The sequence below is a fragment of the Myotis brandtii genome, unplaced genomic scaffold (assembly GCF_000412655.1).
Source record: "Myotis brandtii unplaced genomic scaffold, ASM41265v1 scaffold130, whole genome shotgun sequence".
In the NCBI taxonomy this organism is placed as follows: Eukaryota; Metazoa; Chordata; class Mammalia; order Chiroptera; family Vespertilionidae; genus Myotis; species Myotis brandtii.
Window position 1 is genome coordinate 564817 of NW_005354596.1, and position 17917 is coordinate 582733.

Genomic DNA, 17917 nt, shown 5'->3' on the forward strand with positions numbered 1-17917 from the left:
GTGACGGTCCCTCCCGCCTCCCCTTCGCCCTGTCCGCTTCGAGGGGGCCTCGAAGCCGATTCTCTCGTCTGTCCCTCTCACCCATCCAGCAGGCGTTTATGTGGGTGCCAGGCCCTCGGCTGGCACCCCGGGGCGAATGAAGGGTGCAATGTTAACGCAGCCGTCATTTCGTTCATCCCGGCTCTGGGGGCGCGCGGCGGCGGCGTGCCCCTCCGTTCCTCTCTCGTCCGCCGCCTGCGCGCCCCCGTGCGCCTCCTCACCCTCCATCAGCGCGCATCCCGGGGCTCGGGGTTGATCTGTGCCCGCCCAGACCTCCCGCCGGAACCTGGCGCCGAGGACTTCCGTCGCCCACCGACCCTGCGCGACCCACCGCTAGTCTAGGGACCGCCTGGCCCCGCCACCGCCGGCGGGCGCCTCCCCAGGTTCTTCCCGGGGCGCGGCGGGGCAGCCAGGCGCGGAGAGGAGCGCACGGAGTCCGTGGGCACCGGAGATGAGGCCGCTGGCCCGCAGCCCAGCGCGGCGGGGCGGGCAGGAGCGGGCGTGGGGAAGGGTGAGCTTCCTGGACCCGGGGGCCCTGCGCCTTCTCATCTTGGAAAACCGCACCACCGGTCACCGCGGTGCGGTCTACCCGCTCCCCTCCCCGCCCACTCAGCCTGACTAACTGTCGGCTTCCTTCTGAGCTCGCCGATCGATTCACCAACGGAGTGGATCAGAGACGTGGAAGCACGGAGCCGCGTGGGAATCTCGGAGGGAAGGCGGGAGGGGGTGCGAGGGAGGTAATCACCCAAAGACCTTGTGTGCGTCTATGCGTGGCCCACGGACACGGACCATTAGATGGTGAGGCCTGGGGCCGGGGTGGGCGGAGGGGGCTGATGGGGAGAAGGGGGACATAAGTAATACTTTCAACAATAACGATTTTTTCTGAAGTGAACTGTAACTAAAATAAACATTTAAATGAGCGCGCTCAGCTTCACTCACTTTCTGGCTTCCCCGCTTCTCTTCTGCAGGACCAGGCCCCCATCTAGTGACTGGGCTCGGGAACAGCCGCCTGACTGGTTCCCGCCTCAGAATCTCATAAACCGAAGCCGTCCTGTGACTCCTCTGCTGAACCCCTTTGCCGGTGGTTTCCACGCCCCATCAGTGCTTACTGCTTTGTCTCCCCGATAAGAAGGCCGTGTGAATAACCACGGAGCCGTTTACAGCGGAGCCCGAGCTGCCGTCCCAGGGGAACTGCCTGTGTGCAGTCTTATGCCTCAAACCTTCGGATGTTAAAACCGGGCAAAATAACCTTTGCACTGCGCTGAAGCAGCCTAGTTTCCCAAAGGAATGTTTGCAAAGATAACCAGGAGGCAACTACTATGACTACTAGACTGAAAATTAAAACATGGTGCGCCCAGCTGGTGGGCTCACGGTTGGATCCCAGTCAGGGCACATGCCGGGTTGAGGCAGCTGATCCATGATTCTCTCTCATTGATGTTTTTATCTTGCTCTCCCTCTCCCTTCCTCTCTGAAATCAATCAATCAATCAATCTATCTATCTATATCTATATATAGATATATATTTTTTTAATCTTTAAATTCTTTATTAGTTAAGGAATTACAAATGTGTCCTCATTCCCCCCCATTAACCCCCATCCTCCCCCCCCTATATATATATATATTTAAAGAATGTTCTCGTCTCATTCCCCTGTTGCGGCTCCTGTTCCAAGCCAGGATGTTAGGTTCCAGAGTGGCCGTGGGCGAGAACACTCTGTCCTTCTGGATGTTTTGGCTCTAATTTCCACCCCAAATGGGTGTTGCCCCTCTCCTTTTTCTTGGCCAACTTCTCTTTGACCAATATAAGCGCATGCTGGAGGCTGGTGGGCAGTCATGCATTTTATGGCAGGCCCTACACACAGCCGGAGTCTGGGGCCCCTGGGCCTCCACAGCACCCCCCACGCTCTGTGCATGGTCCTCTTAACAGTGCTGGTCGTGATGAGCTTGGTGTTTGGTAAGTGGCTCGAAGGGATCCGAAGGCCTGCTGGGTAGAGGAACCCACAGATACCAGGTGTTGGGGACATCTGCCCAGGCAGGAGGAAAGATGGGATGAGTGGGCTTGCTGGGATAATGCCTGGGCACTGCCAATGCACTGATGGCCACTCTGAGGGAGTTGTCTGTGACACCCCAGGGTTGTCTCACTCAACAGCAATGACCTGAATGGAGTTACTGAAGGGACAACACAGAATAGGGAGGGTTTGGGGAGCAAGCTAGATGACAGCACCAGGATCCTCAGGGTAGAAAGAGGCTGGAAGCAGCCTGATAGCCTCCTCACTTGGCTGCAAAGCACCATCGCCATAGAAACAGGATTCAAAAATTTGTCAGCATCTGTCTACACCAAGTGCTCTGCTGGGACTGGGGACTCATTAACCTGTGGTCTTGGCCAGGGACCAGAGGAAGAGGGAGATAGATGTACAGTCAGTCCTCCATATGTGCGGGTTCCGCATCCCTGGATTCAACCGAGGATGAAAAATATTTTTAAAATGATATTGTTGTTGATGTGTACTACGTAGTTAGGCCTATGATGGTTGTGTCTGTACTGAACATGTACAGACATTTTTCTGTCTTTATTCCTTAAAGAATATAGTATAACACCTATATACTAGTATATAGTATTTACATTGTATTAGGTATTACAAGTAATCTATACATGATTTAACGTATTTGGGAGGATGTGTATAGGTTATATGCAAACACTACATCATCTATAATAATAAAAGCGTAATATGCTAATTAGACTAGACAGCCAAACAACCTTCCGGACATCCTTCCAGACGACCTTCCGGACCAAGCCAGGGCTGTGAGGGCTGAGGCAGCTGCCGCCGTTGCATGAGGCCTCTATTTTTACATAAGGGACTTGAGCAGATTTTTGTATCACTTTGGAACCAATCCCCTGTGGATACCAAGGGACAACTATATATGCATGTGGTTGGGAGGGCTTTGGTGGACAAAGTTTAATATGAGTCTGTCCTGCCCCAGCTGGTTTAGATCAGTGGATAGAGCATTGGACTGTGGAACGAAGGGTCCCAGGTTCAGTTAGGGTCAGGGGCACATGTCCAGGTTGTGGGCTCGGTCCCCAGTTGGGGGCGTGCAGGAGGCAGCCGGTTAATGATTCTTTCTCATCATTGATGTTTCTATCTCTCTCTCTCTCGCTCTGCTCTCCCTCTCTGAAATCAATAAAAAAAAAAAAAAGTGTGTTCTTAATATTAAAAAAAAAATGAGAAATGAGTCTGTCCTGTGATAGGACCACCAAACAAAGAATGTGGGCCTGGGCTGCTTGAAATCTCTTGTCTGCACAAAGCAGAGATTCTTCATATCCTGTGATGATGTATTCTTGTTTTTACTTCTGGGTTTGTTTGTTTGTTTTTAATTGATTTCAAAGAGGAAGGGAGAGGGACAGAGAGGTTGAAACATCAATGATGAAAGAGAATCATTGATCGGCTGCCTCCTGCACACCCCGCACCTGGGATCGAGCCTGCAACCCAGGCACGTGCTCTTGACTGGAATCAAACCTCCTGGTTCATGGGTCGAATCTCAACCATTGACCCACACTGGCTGGGCCGGATGGTTTTAAAGAATTGGTGATTTTATGGTTTTCTGAGATGGGGGAGGGAAACAGTGGCGTTGACCTGGAAAATAGGCAGGCAGAGGCATGGGGTCAGAGCTTGTCCGTGTTCTAGGTAAAACTGATCCTGTCAATCAAGAGCCCCCTTATCCAGCTGAGTTCCCCAAATACCTGCGCTGCTATCGGTGCCTCTTGGAGACCAAGGAGCTGGGGTGCCTGCTGGGATCTGACATCTGCCTGGCCTCTCCTGGCAGCAGCTGTATGACTCTCTTCATCAAGAACAGTAAGCTGCCTTCTGTGTGTCTGGGGCCCAGAACTGAGTCCCTACATTTCCTAGCCCCAACTCTCCGACACTGCCCAGCACCGACTCTCTCCTTCAGAGCCAGTCCCTGTCTCCACCGCCACCGCCACCGCCACCGCCACCACCACCGCCTGCCCTTCTCAGCCCACAGCTGAGTGTCCCACCCTCCGCAGGCGCCAGCCTTGAGATGGCCAGCTACCTCTTCCAGTCTCCTTCACAGAGTCTTGCCTCGTTCTCCTTCACCCTTAAGGGTTCATGTTCTTTGGCTATCTTCCCGCTTCACTCTCCCAGAGGAACTTATCTGCTTCCCTGGCGTCCGCACAGCCACATCACAGAGTCTGAGCGGTGGCCACACTGCCCATCAAATTGCCCTCTGGACACCTCCCCTCAACTTTCCACTTGCCCCAAATTGTCCATCCCTTTGTTCTTCTACCTGGCCGCTCACCTTCTTAGTTAACAAACCCTAACACAGCCTCTGGGCCAAGCACTGTGCTAGGCACTTACAGGCCTCTGAGGTGTTCCCAGCTGAGGAGAGAGGCGGGGAAAGGCCCACACCTGCCGAGTCTCCAAGGGCTGAGCCACAACCTGTGGTGGCTCCAGAGATGGCACTCAACCACCACTGCACGGAGCTGCCTGTATTCACATCGCCTCGCACCCTTCCCAGATAGCTGCGCACACGTGGTTCAACACTGCAGCGTTCCGGGGCTCAGAGAAGTCTCCTGCCCACTCCTGGCCCAGTCCCCAGCTCCCACGCACGAAAACAAAAACCACTCTTTTTATGTCTGGATTCCCCTTTCTGTGATGTTTTTGGGCATCCCACCCTATATACATGTACTCTACCTTTACTCCTTCCCCCGCAAACAGTACATAGCCCTGTAGACACTGTTCTGCACTTGCTTTTTAAACTTAACAGTTATGGGAACGTAACGTTTCCCTAGCGGTTTGTAAACAGCGTCCGTGCCCCACCAACCCGCGCTCAGCGCTCCTCGCCTGGGCGTCAGGCCCAGCTGTCATCCGCTGTAGGACTTGTAGGACCGTGGTGACTTCCGCTCTTCAATTCTCTCAGGCAGGGATTTTTCACCCTCTAATATCGGGGCGGAGGGGGGTAAAACGGAGTTAATAAGACTCCTTCTCCTTGGCACTCCCTGCCCTGCCCAGTTCCAGGAGTCTCTGCGTTTGGGGGTGCAGGGAAGGGTGTGGGGCAGTGTAAGTCCAAGTGGAGGGAGGGAGGGGAGGGTGTGGGGCTCTGCCGGACCGTATTGCTGTTGCAGGTAGTGGGTCTGACATCATGGTGAGTGACTGTTGCCGCAAGGAGCGGATGAGTGACTGCTCACACACCCGCACTTCCCCCGTGTTTGGCTTCTGGATGTTCTCTCGATGCTGTTTCCAGGATTTCTGCAATAGCCCACAGAACCGAGCGCTCTAGTCCCATAGGACGTCTGCAGTCTGCAGAGACCTTTGCAGTAAAATGTTGCCGGTGTCCAGCCAGCTTCCTGGTTCCCACCTGGGCGCAGCCAGGACAACTTCTAGCCCCCCCAGCAGTCGTCCCACCTCCCCCAGGTTACCTGACCCAGCCCCCGTTGCCTCTTGCTTGCCGCCCCTCAGCACCCCCATTCACACTCTGCCCCTCCCCAAGCTCCCTCTCCAGACATCTCTGGAGTTTTCCCTGTAAGTCCTCACAGTCTGACAGCTTCCCTCGCCTCTTCTCCCACCTCTAGGCAGCCTTTGCTCTGCTCTGGCCTTCTCCCTTCCTCCCACCAAGGCCTCTCTCGCAAGGTGTTCCTGCAGAATAAATTGGTGTACAATCTGTATGGTTTCTCTCTCTTCTGGTGGAGGTGGAGGCTGAGGGGGGGTCCTGCCTGGCGGCCCCATTGGGGGACAGGTAAGGGGCTCCCAGCTCTTCTGAGCTCTGCTCTCACCTGTCTTGGTGTCTGATTCAGCTCTAAGCACAAACAGGTGAAGAGGAATTGGAAGGAGATACAGTGCCAGCCAAAGGGCAGTGGGCACCCGTTAGTGCTGTCAGCCCAGAGCCGTGTGGGAACTGCAGGGAGGTGTCGGTGGGCGTGGGCTGTGCAAGGCAGGTCCAAGGAGAAGGGTGCGAGCGGCTGGGCCTCGTGGAGCCCGGGGCTTTGTCCCAGGCTCAGCTCCCTCAGGACCATGGCTCTACGCTTGTTTCGGGCCTTGGGGTCCTCAGCCTCTGAGGCTGTCTTCCAGTTCGGGCCTTTCTGTCCTAGACCGAAATCAGGTACAAGGAATAGTGGGCCCAGCAAGAGGGGGACACACAGGTTTACACCTTTGTCCCTCCAACTGCCTTCTGACCTAAACATTGACGTTGGTGTTTCCCACCAGAGCACAGGCCATGGAGTTAACACGTGGCCAGCGTCAGTGCTGTGTACATGAGTATATGCTGTATGATGCCGTTTAAACCCAGCAGACAAAACCCAGCCGAGCTGCTCCAGCTCGGGGTAGAGGTGACGCCGAGTTGGGGGCAGTGCCTAGAAGCAGCTTTGGGTACCAGAGGCCTTTATGCCAGCTTAAAACTGCTAACACAGGTGGGTGGTTTTCAAAAGCCCATCTTATATATGTTTTGCCAGAGGTTTAAAAACAGACAGGCCTAAGTCCGTTTGTCCCGAAGGCATGTGTGTGCGCGCGAAGCCGCGCGCGCGTGTGTGTGTGTGTGTGTGTGTGTGTGTGTGTGTGTGTGTGTGTGTGTGTGTGTGTGTGTGTGTGTGTGTGTGTGTGTGTGTGTGTGTGTGTGTACGTGCACATGCACTCGCCATGGCCCCGAGGAGACCAGCTTACCCACGTGGAGGAGCTGAGATCGGGGTCCCGGCCGCGAGGCTGCACTACTTCTCAGAAATGGGTTGACCACCCCAGCACTGGGTTGAGATTTGGAGGGCAGACCTGGCTGTACCTTCTGAGTCCTGGTGCTCAACACTGGGCCCAGCACAGAGCGGGCGTGTGTAGTTTGTTGAATGTAAGGAAAAGGGAGTTACGACTATTCATTATTGCTTTCAGGATATTTGCCATTTTCAAAAATAAAATAAAAGGCCCCCAGCTAAGGGGTCCTGGATACCAGGAACCTAAAAAGAATGGGCAGTTGGCCGGGTGTCGCCCCGTGCACCAGGTCACCCTAGGGTTCCAGGACAGGGCACACTCCGGTTTCTGGCTCAATCCTCAGTAGAGGGCATGCAGGAGGCAGTTAAAACCATCAGTGTTTCTCTAAAGAAATCAATTGGAAAAAAATACACATACAAAATTAAAAGAAGACAGGCAGGAAACAGGTCCCTCAGCACTAGGTGACTGAGGTGCAGACTTGGACCCTTAGGTTTGCTCCTGAGTTTTCCTGAAGTTTTTCCTCCTCTTTCAGGTGGAAAAATCTGACATCACCTGGACTGAACTTCCTAGGTTTTGTAGGGTACGTTTAAGGCCGGGAGGCACCATAATCCTCAAGCTTTGATCTCTCGCTGAGCAGAGGGTGGGATGGACGTGGCCTTTGGGGCAGGCCAGAAGCCACAAAACCAGGTGGAGTGGGCAGGGCTCTGCAACCATTTGAACCCCACACCCAATTAACTTTTTCACCTGTCTACACCTGCCCACACCTGAGCCTAACCCCATAAACAATGTGACTCAGACTTAACCCTGTCTGTTTATTGTGGAGGGAAATCGGGGGACACGGAGAAGAGCAGGACAGACCCTCCCCCCTCCCTTGGGCACCTATGGAAGTGGGTATCAGGACTCTGTGACATGCAGTGAGGCTGAGGAGGACAGAGACCAGAACAAGAGCTGAGAAAGGCAGCAGGAGACCCGGGTGGGAGTGGGGTGGTAGACAGTGAGGCAGGGACACCAGGGTGCCCAGTCAGGAATCTGCATCCTCCTTGCTACAAATCCAGCCTGGCCTGCGTCTGAGACAGGCACAGGATGGGAGACAGCCAGAACTAAATGGAGGTGGCAGGTGACCAGACCAGAGGGGACGAGGAAGATGGGGTGACGGCACACTCAGGTGGGAAAAGGACAAGGGAGCCGCTGCCTTCCCCAGGCCAGCCTAGCAGAATCTGCACTTGAGATTATTCTCCAGGAGGAAGGAGAGCACTGGGCATGATGGGTTTCTGAGGAGGGAATGGAACCAAAGCCATATAGACACGGAGGACAAAGGGAAGGTCTGAAAGAGCAGAGCAGAGAAGGTGAGTTCTGAGAGGCCAGAGCAGGGGGCTGGGTGTTGGGAGAGATGCTGAACAGACTGCAATTCAAGAAGTGTAAGGGGTCAGGGCCCTGCCCAGGGAAGAACCAAAAGCCCCGAGTTGTTGAGGAACAAGTATATGCGGTGCAGGTCGGCAACAGACAAGCCCAGGTTCAAGGGCAGGGCAGCCAGGGGGTCCAGGCCTTTAGGCTCCTTCCCATCATGGGAGCTGGGGAGGGGCAGTGAGAGGTTCAGGGCCTGGTAGAACCATTGGATCTGGGACTTGGACAGAGGCAGGCCCAGGGCCCCACCAGGGGGCTCAGGCTGGGAGCTCTGGAGCTGAGGGCTGGACCACGAGTTGCAGTAATCGTACTGGCAGCACTGGGCCTGGTACCAGTACTCTGAGAAGTAGGTGTTGCGTTTTTCTTGGCAGCGGTAAGAATTGTACTGTCCACAGCCTCGGATGAGGAAGCGAACCCTGGTATCTGGAGGAAGAGAACAGCTCATAAGCTGTTGCCTCCCGTAGTCTCCAAACTTGGCACCCCTACCAAGAACTCTCCCCATCCCTCACCAGACCCAACTTCCACCCCAGACAGCTTCAGAAATTTAGTTTCGTTACCCGCCCCCCCAACTCCTGACCCCACCTTCCGGGATCCTCCTCTCTCCTTCTTGTGCCCCAAGCAGCCCTCATCTAGGAGACCAAGCAATGGGCCGTCTCACCAGCAGCCCCTTCCTGAGTCTTGAACTCACTGTAATAGATGGTGATCACCATGCATGGGGATGAACTACTGATGGTGCATTTCTCTGAGCCAGAAATGCATCCTGCAGAGGGGTCTTCTAAGAGGCAGAGGTGGCAGGTCCGGAGTTCAGGAACAGGAACTGAGGAAGACAGAGGAATGGGAGCAGAGCTCACTCCAAGGTCCCTGCCCCACCCCACCCCCTTCCTTCCTGCCCCTGGGCCCCACTCACCTTTTCCCACTGCGAAGCCTACCGCGACCAGCACACCGACAAGCATATGTGCCTTCATTATGGCGTTCTGGGGAGAGGGACAGTGCCTGAGGGGTGCCCTGCAACTCCACCTTCCCAGGACCATGCTCCTGGGTCCTGAGCTGCAGGGGGGTTTTGAGTCTGGGCAGGAGCTGCCGTGGGCAGAGCTATATTCCTGCCTGGGGCAGGACCTGGGCTGGGTGAGGAAGTGATTAACCTGGCAGGAGGAACAGTGTGTCCTCACCCACGAGGCCTGCTCTCTGAATGTGGGCGCAGTGGCCGAGACGGGCAGGACCTGGGCCTGTATCCAGTGTGCTTCCCAAACACCTATTCCTGGCCCTCAGGGTCCATGAATTAGCTTGTGTCCAGCTCCACATGCCGCCCTCCCTCACATCAGAGCCAGTCCCCATTGTGCTGAAACTCTGGCCAGGAACTCGGCCTCCCTGTCCTTTTGAGATGAGCATGTCTCCGCTTCCCCAGCGGGGGGCACACAGGACCACACCGGCAGCAATTCTGGGCCTTTTCCCTCTTCTCTCCACCCCTTATTTTCGAACCACTTTCCCTGTAAAACCAAAACTGAGAGTGTTATGACCCTTACAGTGTAAACAGCCATAGGTGTCCTCCCGACCAAAGCAAACATTTCTCTAGTCTTTGAAGTCTGACCTTTCTCTGGGTCTTTTCCTTGGGACTTTGCACACCCCCACATCCAGTCCTAGGATTCTGCTCTGCTACTAAAAACATCACCAATCCACCGGGCACATATCCGTGCCAGCTTTCAACGGGGGGAGGGTGAGACGGGCCATGAGGGCCCCTGGCATCCAGCACACTACCCTCCCTTCCCTAACCCCAAGCACCAGCAGACCAGCTCATGGCCTTTTTCTTCCACTTTATTTCATATTCCCACCACAATAATGACTCCTTTAATTTAAACTAAAAACCATAGAGGGTTGCTGACAGGGTGGCAGCAAAGGAATGGGGACGGGGGTGAGGAATCAGCGAATCGTCTTGACTGGGCTCTTGAAGTTGCTAGCGGCTTGGAGCTGCAGCTGGTAGGCCATCGGATGGATCTTGAAACCATAGAGCCTGGGCCAGGGAATGGGTCAGAGAGACAGCAGGTGAGCCACATGCAGCCCTGCCAGCAGCCTACATTCCGATCTCCCCACCCAGCTCCTCCACGGGCCTGCTCAGTGCTTAAGGGCAGCGGTTCCCAACCTCCTCCCTACACGAGTATTTGGGTCTGTATCTTAAATACCCATTAAAACTCAAATTCTAGGCTATGTCTGTATCACTACTTGCTTCACTATAAAACTGAGCCCACCCCCCCGCCCCCCCGAGTAAAGATGATGCTTAGGAAGATAAACCACACTTGAACTGTGGTCTGAGGATCTCCTCGCAAAGGCAGAACATCCCAGGTGATGCGAGAACAGCTGTTGTTTAAACGGTGCTCTAAGTGCCAAACATTATTCTAAACACTTCACATATTTAATACCCTGCCAGGCAGGTACCATCAGCATCCCACTATGGACAAGGGAACTGAGACACAGGCAATCAAAGAACTCTTCTAAGGTCCCTCACCCTCAGCAAGGAGAGCCCTAGCTTTGGGAGAAGCAGACCTCAAAAAAGGACCATGCCCAGTCCTCCCTTCTCTCTAGGGGTCCCGGGCCTTTCCTTTGACCCTTGGTGACTGTCCCTGCTCCCTACCTGGGCACAAACTGGTTGGCAGGCCGCTTGGGCCGGTACTCGGGGTGCACCATGAAGAGCATGTGAGGGAAACCAGTGCCGAAGTACGCGCCGTCCGTGTGGTGGTGCCTCGAGGACTTGGGTGTGTACACGTCCATGCACTTGGGGCAGTAGAGCTTCACCATGGCCTCCCCTGGGATGTCCGAAAGGCCTGGGAGACAGTCAGGCTCAGTGTGCGGGCTCCCCTGACCGTGCCCAAACTCACTCCCAAACACAGGGTCCAACTTGCTGAGCCCCAGCTCCTTCCTTTCCAACACTCACCGATGGGAAGCATTGGCTGGTTCTCACAGTACACACGTGGACAGTAGCCAAAGTCTCCCTGCTGGTATTTTTCCAACTGAGGTGAATAAAATGGCAAGCGTTGGGGTGGCGGGGGGGTGTGAAGAGAAGGGGGAATCCCTTCCTCTGCCCAACCCATATCACTCTGTCCCCCATCCCTCCTGCCTTTCGCTGGCCTGGCAGGCCCTCAGACCATCAGAGCCATTCACTGTTCATTCTGAGAGAGAGTCTCTAACCACTTCCAGCCCAAGGTCACACCTCCCTTCCTGAAAACACCCCCTTCAGCACAATTCCCAATCAGGACCGAGTTCCCAGGCCCGGGTTCTGAGGCGCTCCTCAGCCGGACTCCCTGCTGCAGGAACCTGTTTCCCTTACTGCCTCAGAGGAGTCAAGTGCAAGCAGAGAGGCCTCACCATCTGGGCGATGCCACGGTTGGTGAGGATATAGCGGGCGTGGATCAATCCATACAGCATCTCAGCTGCCTGCTCAATCAGGTCACTCTGGTTGGGGTTGTCTTCCAGCTCTTCATCTGAAACACGGCAACCACTTGTCTTACCGCTTTCTTAGGTGCCCTGCCCATCCCCAGGAGCTGCTGGCTACTCAACACCCACCTCTGAGCCTCACCCCACCCATCATGTGGGCCTCTGACCCAGAAACCTGGGCCTCTGACCCTTCCACCAACCCAAGGCAGCTCTACCTTCTCTCCATACCTCTCCAGCCTCTGCCGTCTTCTCCTCCTCCCAACTCCCTCAAGACATAAATGCAAAAACATCAGTAGGGAAGATGGAACTCTAGCCCGGAAGGTGCAAGGCAGGAGAAAGAAGCAAAAAGGAGACCCCTGGGGAAACTGGCATTATGGAATAGAGCTGAATTATAGAATCAGAGTATGAGCACAAGTGGTATAAGTCACTAAACTAGGCAAAAGTCAGGTGAGAGATCAAAATGAAGTATGGGATTTGGGGTTAAGGGAGTCAGAAACCAAAAGGAAATTTAGAAAATCAAGAAGCAGATGAACAGGGATTTGAAGATTAAAAAAAAAAAAAGCATCACACACAAAACAGCCCTGAGGGGGCCTCACCAGGCTCCAGGTCCAAGATCATGTCTAGAGCTTGTCGATAGTGAGGCACCTGCTCGTTGAGCCCAGTGAGATTGAATTTGTCCTGGATGTAGTCTTCATCCACCTGTCAGGATGTGGAGGTGAAGAGGGAACTCGTAACAGAATTCTTGGCTTTGACCTGACAAGTGGCTCCACTGATGCCTTATCCTCAGGACAACCGCTCTATTCCCCTCCCAACTCAGCACAGGTACTTGAATCTCTATCCTCAGTTCACACACCCCCTCCCATAAAAGCTTTAGCTTAAAAAACCCCAAGACGACATGTATTTATTTACTTAATGTTTTTTTTAACTTTTAAAAAGTTTTTATTTGTTGATTTGAGAGGGAGAGAAAGAGAAAGGGAGAGTAAAACACCAATTTCTTGTTCCACCTATTTATGCACTTACTGCTTGCTTCTTGTATGTGCCCTGACTGGGGATCGAACCCTCAACCTTGGCATATCAGGACGATGCTCTAACCAGCTACCTGGCCAGGGCCTAAATAGGTTTTTATTGATTTTAGGGAGAGAGGGAGAGGGAAGGGAGGGAGAAGGAAACACGGATGGTGGCCTCCTGCACACACCCTGACCAGGGATGGAGCCAGCACCCGGCGTGGGCCCTGACCAGGGATGGCACCGGTGACCTTTCCGCGCACGGGACTGCACTCAACCAACTGAGGCACACCGCTGTCGCTGGAGAGGCACTACCGTCTTGGCTTTTTCCACTAACCAAAAAGACACAGCTTCACTTGTCCCATCTTACACTGCTGGAGGGGCAGGGCTGGGAGCGGCCTGGGCCACTGAGGGGACTCCTCCTCCACAGGAACAAGTTTCCATGGAGGCATGTGAGCGGGCTGGGGAGTATCTGGGCAGGCTGTGTCGGACCCAGGAGGAAGGGCAGGAGAACTCACTTCACAGAAGAACTCATTGCCACGGAGCCCACAGAACCAGGAGATCCAGGACACCTCCTCTGAGCTGCTCATCTTCACGTCAGCTGCAGAGAGAGTCAGTGGGACCCAAGCTCCGCTGCTCCGCCACCTCCCTCCTCCCGCTGCCTCCACCAGGGAAGAAAGAGCGCGGGGCCACCGTTCCTTAAGGGTCCAGGTTCTGGAGCACCTCTCTTCACCTCCTCTTATCGACACCTCAGCCCCTTTCTCTGAGATCAGGACTCTTTGGGGTCCCACCGGAAACCGACAGGCCTTGACCTACCCGTCCCATCCACATCCCGACGCCCCCGGAGGCCGGCCCCGGCTCGGCTCCTACCCCCGCAGGTCTCTGCAGGTCCCAGCGCCTTTCCCAAAGGTTTCAAGTTTATCCTTTCCAAGCGAGAGCTGGGCCCCTCCTTTTCTCAAGGCCTGGGGGTGGCCCCAAGGTCCCTTTCGCGGGTCTCCTCACATCCCGCCTCCGCCCCTCAAGCCACCCTTTCCTTCCTCTCTCGGTGCCGACCCTCTTCACTTCCTTCCCCACCCGCATAGCGAGGCGCGGAGACCCCCATGTGCCGCGCCAGGGACAGGGTACTCGGCGCGGCGACAGCCTTATAAGACTCACCGTCTGGACGGGGGCCGGGACCAGGGTGGGGGAGGGGAGTCGCTACTTCCAAGGAACGGCGGCGACGGCTACAGCGCAGGCCGCGGACCCGATCGCGGCAGGCGGAGTGGAGGGGTGTAAACGGGAGTGCGGGGAAGAGGGCAACGCGCAAGCGCCAAGGGTCAGGCGCCGCGGTGGACGCCGGGAGATAGAGTTCCCGAGAGGGAGAAACTGGCGAAACCAGGGCAAGGCGAACTACGACTTCCAAGGTGACTCGCGCACGACCCTGGTGTCGCGAGGCCCCTGAGGAAGACGCTGGGGGCGGGACGCAGCGAGGCGCCACCGGAAGCGGAAGCCCGGTAACCTCCTGGGCCGGGAAGTATGGGAAATATAGTTGTGTGATCCCGGGATCCGGGGGCGGCAGGAGGTGGGGAAAGGGACGAGGCTGGCCTCCGGCCCCCGCGCGCCCTGCGCAGGGGACTGCGCTCATCCCAGCCAACCCGCCGCGTCCAGTTGCCTGGCCCACCCTTTGCCCGCGCCGGGCGCGCTCTGGGGACCCCCGACGGGGCCCATATTTTGCTGAGGGACTTGGGTGGGATGCGCTGGGCTGCGCTGGGCGGTGAGAGAACCGGGCGGCCTAGTGCGCTAACCTGAGGCGGTGCCAGCCATTCTGCTGTTCGTCTCTTTGTACTTCTTAGGGCTTGAATGGGGCCTTCTGCTGCGGGCGCTAAGTGCGACCTTCGAACCCTGGTTGCAGTAATGGTGAGGGGCAGCGTGACGTTATTTTATTTCCCAGTCCGGGGCATTCCATAGGTTTCCCTCCGCCTTCCCAGGGCCTTTCTTAACCCAGAGAGTGGTTTCCCAGCTCCAGAAAATGAGCTCAGAGCAGGGGGCCACGTTGAGGGAGGCGAAGGGCATTGTGGGGCGTTAGGTAAAAGCAAGACCCCAACTGACAGATCCTCCCCTGTCCTCGCGCTCCCTAGGCACGTGGCGCTCTGCGTGAGTTCTGTTGGAAAGGCTCCAGGGCGGGAAACCAGGCGCTTTCTGCACGCCTGCGTCCTCAAGTAATCTTGGTGGGTTTTTTCCCAGCCGCTTGCGTCTTCGAATAGTCTGGCTATTTGATTACGTGAACTCCTTTGCTTAGAGTAGCGCCATTTTGCAGTAGGGATGCAGACTGCAGCCTCTCCCCAAATCTGCTTCCTGCTTTCGGAGAAGTGTCAGGTGTTTTTGTCTGAGAAGACGGCACTCGAAATAGACACTCAAAATAGGATGGAGGAAGATTGAAGAGCCAGGCTGATTGGTTTTCTTATTCGTTTGTCTTAGAGATGATGAAGTAGTTCCAGAGAGAGGCAATCACTACTTATTGTTGATGAAGCTGGGAGTGGGGGTGGAAAGCAGGGCCTCTGAGCAACTGCCTCATGGAGTCTTTGCTCACCTTTACTCTTGGGCATGGCCTGTTACTACAGGGTTCCCTGTTCTCCCACGTGATCTATTGCCTCAGGCCCAGTAGGGATCTAGGTTGTGGCATCACTTTTGGGGCGGGAAAGGTTTTTTTACTCTAAGGCTGCTTTCCTTCATCCCAGCAGGTCTCTGGAGTGGCTTGCTGGTCTCATCTTCCCCTTGCCTAGTCTCATTTTTGAAGCTCTCCCAAGCCATGTCCAGACCCTCCCTCATCACCTTCACCCCAGCCACTGACCCCAGTGACTTCTGGAAAGATGGGCAGCAGCAGTCACAGGCTGAAGAGCTGGAGCCTACCTTGGATGGGGCTGCGGCCCGGGCTTTCTATGAGGCCTTGATTGGAGATGAGAGCAGCACCCCTGAACCTCAGAGATCACAACCTGAACCTGCTGGTGAGAGAAAGAGGAAGAAGAGAAGAATGATGAGAGAGGCTGCAATAGAAGCATCAGGAGGACATGGTCAAAGGAGATCCCTTGAGGCTGAGGACAAGATGACTCATCGGATACTGAGGGCAGCCCAGGAGGGGGACTTGGCAGAACTAAGAAGGCTGTTGGATCCCCATGAAGCAGGGGGAGCTGGGGGGAATATCAATGCTCGGGATGCCTTCTGGTGGACCCCCCTGATGTGTGCTGCCCGAGCAGGCCAGGGGGCTGCTGTGCGCTATCTCCTGGGCCGGGGAGCTGCCTGGGTTGGAGTTTGTGAGCTGGGTGGCAGGGATGCTGCTCAGCTGGCTGAAGAAGCAGGCTTCCCTGAGGTGGCCCGCATGGTCAGAGAGAGCCATGGAGAGATGAGGAGTCCAGGGAACCGGTAAGGGGAAGCCTTCGCCCATGCCCATCTTCAGTGTGTTCTGCCCTTCCTAGCCACTCCACACCAGCAAAGAGCTGAAGGGTTCTCTTCCCCATCTCCCAGTGTAGATAGATAAGGCAGTGTACTGGGACGATCATGAGCACAAGCTCTAGGTTTAAATGCTAACTCTGCTTAACTTGGGGAAGCAACCTAATGTCTAGGTGCCTCAGTTTCCTTGTCTGAGAAATGGTGGTAATAAGAGCACCTTTCTCATAGGTTTGTTAGGATTAAATGGGTTAGTATATGTCAAGTGTTAGAGCTTTCCACATAGTAAGCACTGTGTAAATATTGACTATAGCTATTGTATCCCTTCCTTGCGAGTTCTGGTTACCATCTCTTTACCCAGCTTTCCCCCTCTGGTCTTTCATTGCTAAGTGGGGAGGAAGGCAATTTGTTCCTTAGAAAGACTGGAAGGACCTTGTCATCCCCCCCTCCCCCACCTCCACCCTTTCTCTGCCCTCAGTCCTTTCTCTTCTTCTTCTGCAGTTCCCAGTCCCCGTCCACCCAGTACTGTGAGACGTGTGATGCCTACTTCCAAGACTCCAACCACTGCACATCTACTGCTCACCTGCTGTCACTGTCCCGCGACCTCCGGAACCCCAGTCTGCACTTTGGGATGCCTACTTCCAGCCCAGGCTTCAAGCTGCTGCTGAGGGCAGGCTGGGAGCCTGGAATGGGTCTGGGACCCTGGGGCAAGGGCCGTGTCAACCCCATCCCTACTGTCCTCAAAAGAGATCAGGAAGGGTTAGGATACGGATCAGCATCCCAACCCCGAGTCACACACTTCCTGGCTCAGGATACCCGGGCAGTGGCTGGGAGGGAGAGAGCCCCTCAGGCAGCCACACTGAGCAGAAGGGAGGAGAGAAGGCAGAGGGACAAGGACAGAGCCTGGGAGTGGGATCTGAGGACATACATGAACCTTGAGTTCTGACCTTGCCGAGTCTGACACTGGACTCTGTTGAAGTCTGAGCTTGTGCATCTGACCTGGGCACTTTGTTACACTCCTGGTGTCTGCTCAAGTCCCAGACACTCAGATTTTGGTCCACAGGCCCTACCTTTGAGAGAGGGGCTGAGAGTTGAGAAATAAATCAATCATCTCACTTGTTTTGTGTTTTATTTTAAAAATATGTATTTATTGATTTCAAAGAGGGAGGTAGAGGGGGAGAGATAGAAAAACAGTGATGAGAGAAACATTGATTGGCTGCCTCCTGATGCCCCCTATGGGGGATCGAGCCTGCAATCAGAGCATGTGCCCTGACTGGGAATCAAACCAGTGATCTGGTGTATGGGGGATGCTCAACCATGAGCACCACTGGTGTGTTTTATTCACTTTTCTGGAAGCTGTTATGGAGAAGCCACAGAGTCTGGGGGCCACATGCAAGTCCCACCTGAGCCAGAAAGGGCAGCCCCTCCAGGTGGCATGATAGGGTCACCTCCCTGCCAGCCCTAGAGCACCCCAATAGAGTGATGAGAGTGGGTAGGGGCTTGTAGGAAGAGGCCAGTGTGGTGGGCAGCCCTCAGATGATGCAGCCTGTACTCTGTTAGCTGACTGGCACCAGTACTCTGGCCTCTCAGATCTCAACTTGAAGCCATGGTGTTTCACTACCTGGAACATCCTAATAGGAAGGCGGAAGCGTATGCTGTTCGACTACACTTGTCTTCCCCATCCTCCCCTTTGCCTTGTGCGGCTTATACCAGGTGCCCGGCGGTGGAATCTGCTGGGAGGGACAGGGAACAACTTAAGTCCCAGGACTCCTCATGGCTTTGAAGTCACGGACACAAAACGGGTTGTGGGGGGAGAACCCAAGGCAGGGGCTAGAGGGCAGGCGCGTTCTGGGGAGCACGGGCGCCGGGGCCTCCGGGCGACGAAAACGGGGGCCGGAGCTAGTACACGGGCCCTGACGG

The 17917-nt window shown here is 55.2% G+C and overlaps 4 protein-coding genes across 13 annotated transcripts; 2 read left to right on the forward strand and 2 right to left on the reverse strand.

Annotated features, from left to right (window-relative positions):
- The first annotated feature begins 1744 nt into the window (after window positions 1-1744).
- LY6G5C (lymphocyte antigen 6 complex, locus G5C) lies at window positions 1745-6553 on the forward strand. 2 transcript variants are annotated; one of them, XM_005859865.2, is made up of 3 exons: window positions 1745-1990; window positions 3717-3884; window positions 5174-6553. In XM_005859865.2, exons 1-3 carry the CDS (start codon window positions 1870-1872, stop codon window positions 5326-5328), a joined length of 444 nt encoding a protein of 147 aa, XP_005859927.1. In that variant the 5' UTR covers window positions 1745-1869; the 3' UTR covers window positions 5329-6553. The 2 variants fall into 2 exon arrangements, with proteins under 2 accessions (XP_005859927.1, XP_014389972.1); XM_014534486.1 differs by lacking the exon at window positions 5174-6553 and having other exon boundaries at window positions 3717-4080.
- A 979-nt stretch (window positions 6554-7532) lies between these two features.
- On the reverse strand, window positions 7533-9852 carry LY6G5B (lymphocyte antigen 6 complex, locus G5B). The gene is made up of 3 exons (XM_005859868.2): window positions 9052-9852; window positions 8833-8961; window positions 7533-8567 (listed from the first exon to the last, which is right to left on the reverse strand). Exons 1-3 carry the CDS (start codon window positions 9173-9175, stop codon window positions 8167-8169), a joined length of 654 nt encoding a protein of 217 aa, XP_005859930.1. The 5' UTR covers window positions 9176-9852; the 3' UTR covers window positions 7533-8166.
- Window positions 9853-9935: 83 nt separating this feature from the next.
- Window positions 9936-14039, reverse strand: CSNK2B (casein kinase 2, beta polypeptide). 2 transcript variants are annotated; one of them, XM_005859873.2, is made up of 7 exons: window positions 13730-14039; window positions 13093-13175; window positions 12167-12269; window positions 11502-11617; window positions 11071-11146; window positions 10771-10960; window positions 9936-10152 (listed from the first exon to the last, which is right to left on the reverse strand). In XM_005859873.2, the coding sequence occupies exons 2-7, from the start codon at window positions 13162-13164 to the stop codon at window positions 10062-10064; spliced, it is 648 nt and encodes a 215-aa protein (XP_005859935.2). In that variant the 5' UTR covers window positions 13165-13175; window positions 13730-14039; the 3' UTR covers window positions 9936-10061. The 2 variants fall into 2 exon arrangements, with proteins under 2 accessions (XP_005859935.2, XP_014389970.1); XM_014534484.1 differs by having other exon boundaries at window positions 9939-10152; window positions 13093-13172; window positions 13730-13836.
- GPANK1 (G patch domain and ankyrin repeats 1) lies at window positions 13983-17113 on the forward strand. Of its 8 annotated transcripts, XM_005859871.2 has the most exons (5): window positions 13983-14067; window positions 14407-14470; window positions 14692-14781; window positions 15295-15973; window positions 16499-17112. In XM_005859871.2, the coding sequence occupies exons 4-5, from the start codon at window positions 15363-15365 to the stop codon at window positions 16941-16943; spliced, it is 1056 nt and encodes a 351-aa protein (XP_005859933.1). In that variant the 5' UTR covers window positions 13983-14067; window positions 14407-14470; window positions 14692-14781; window positions 15295-15362; the 3' UTR covers window positions 16944-17112. The 8 variants fall into 8 exon arrangements, with proteins under 8 accessions (XP_005859933.1, XP_005859934.1, XP_005859932.1 ...); XM_005859872.2 differs by lacking the exon at window positions 14692-14781 and having other exon boundaries at window positions 15292-15973; XM_005859870.2 differs by lacking the exon at window positions 14692-14781.
- The last annotated feature ends 804 nt before the right edge of the window (window positions 17114-17917 follow it).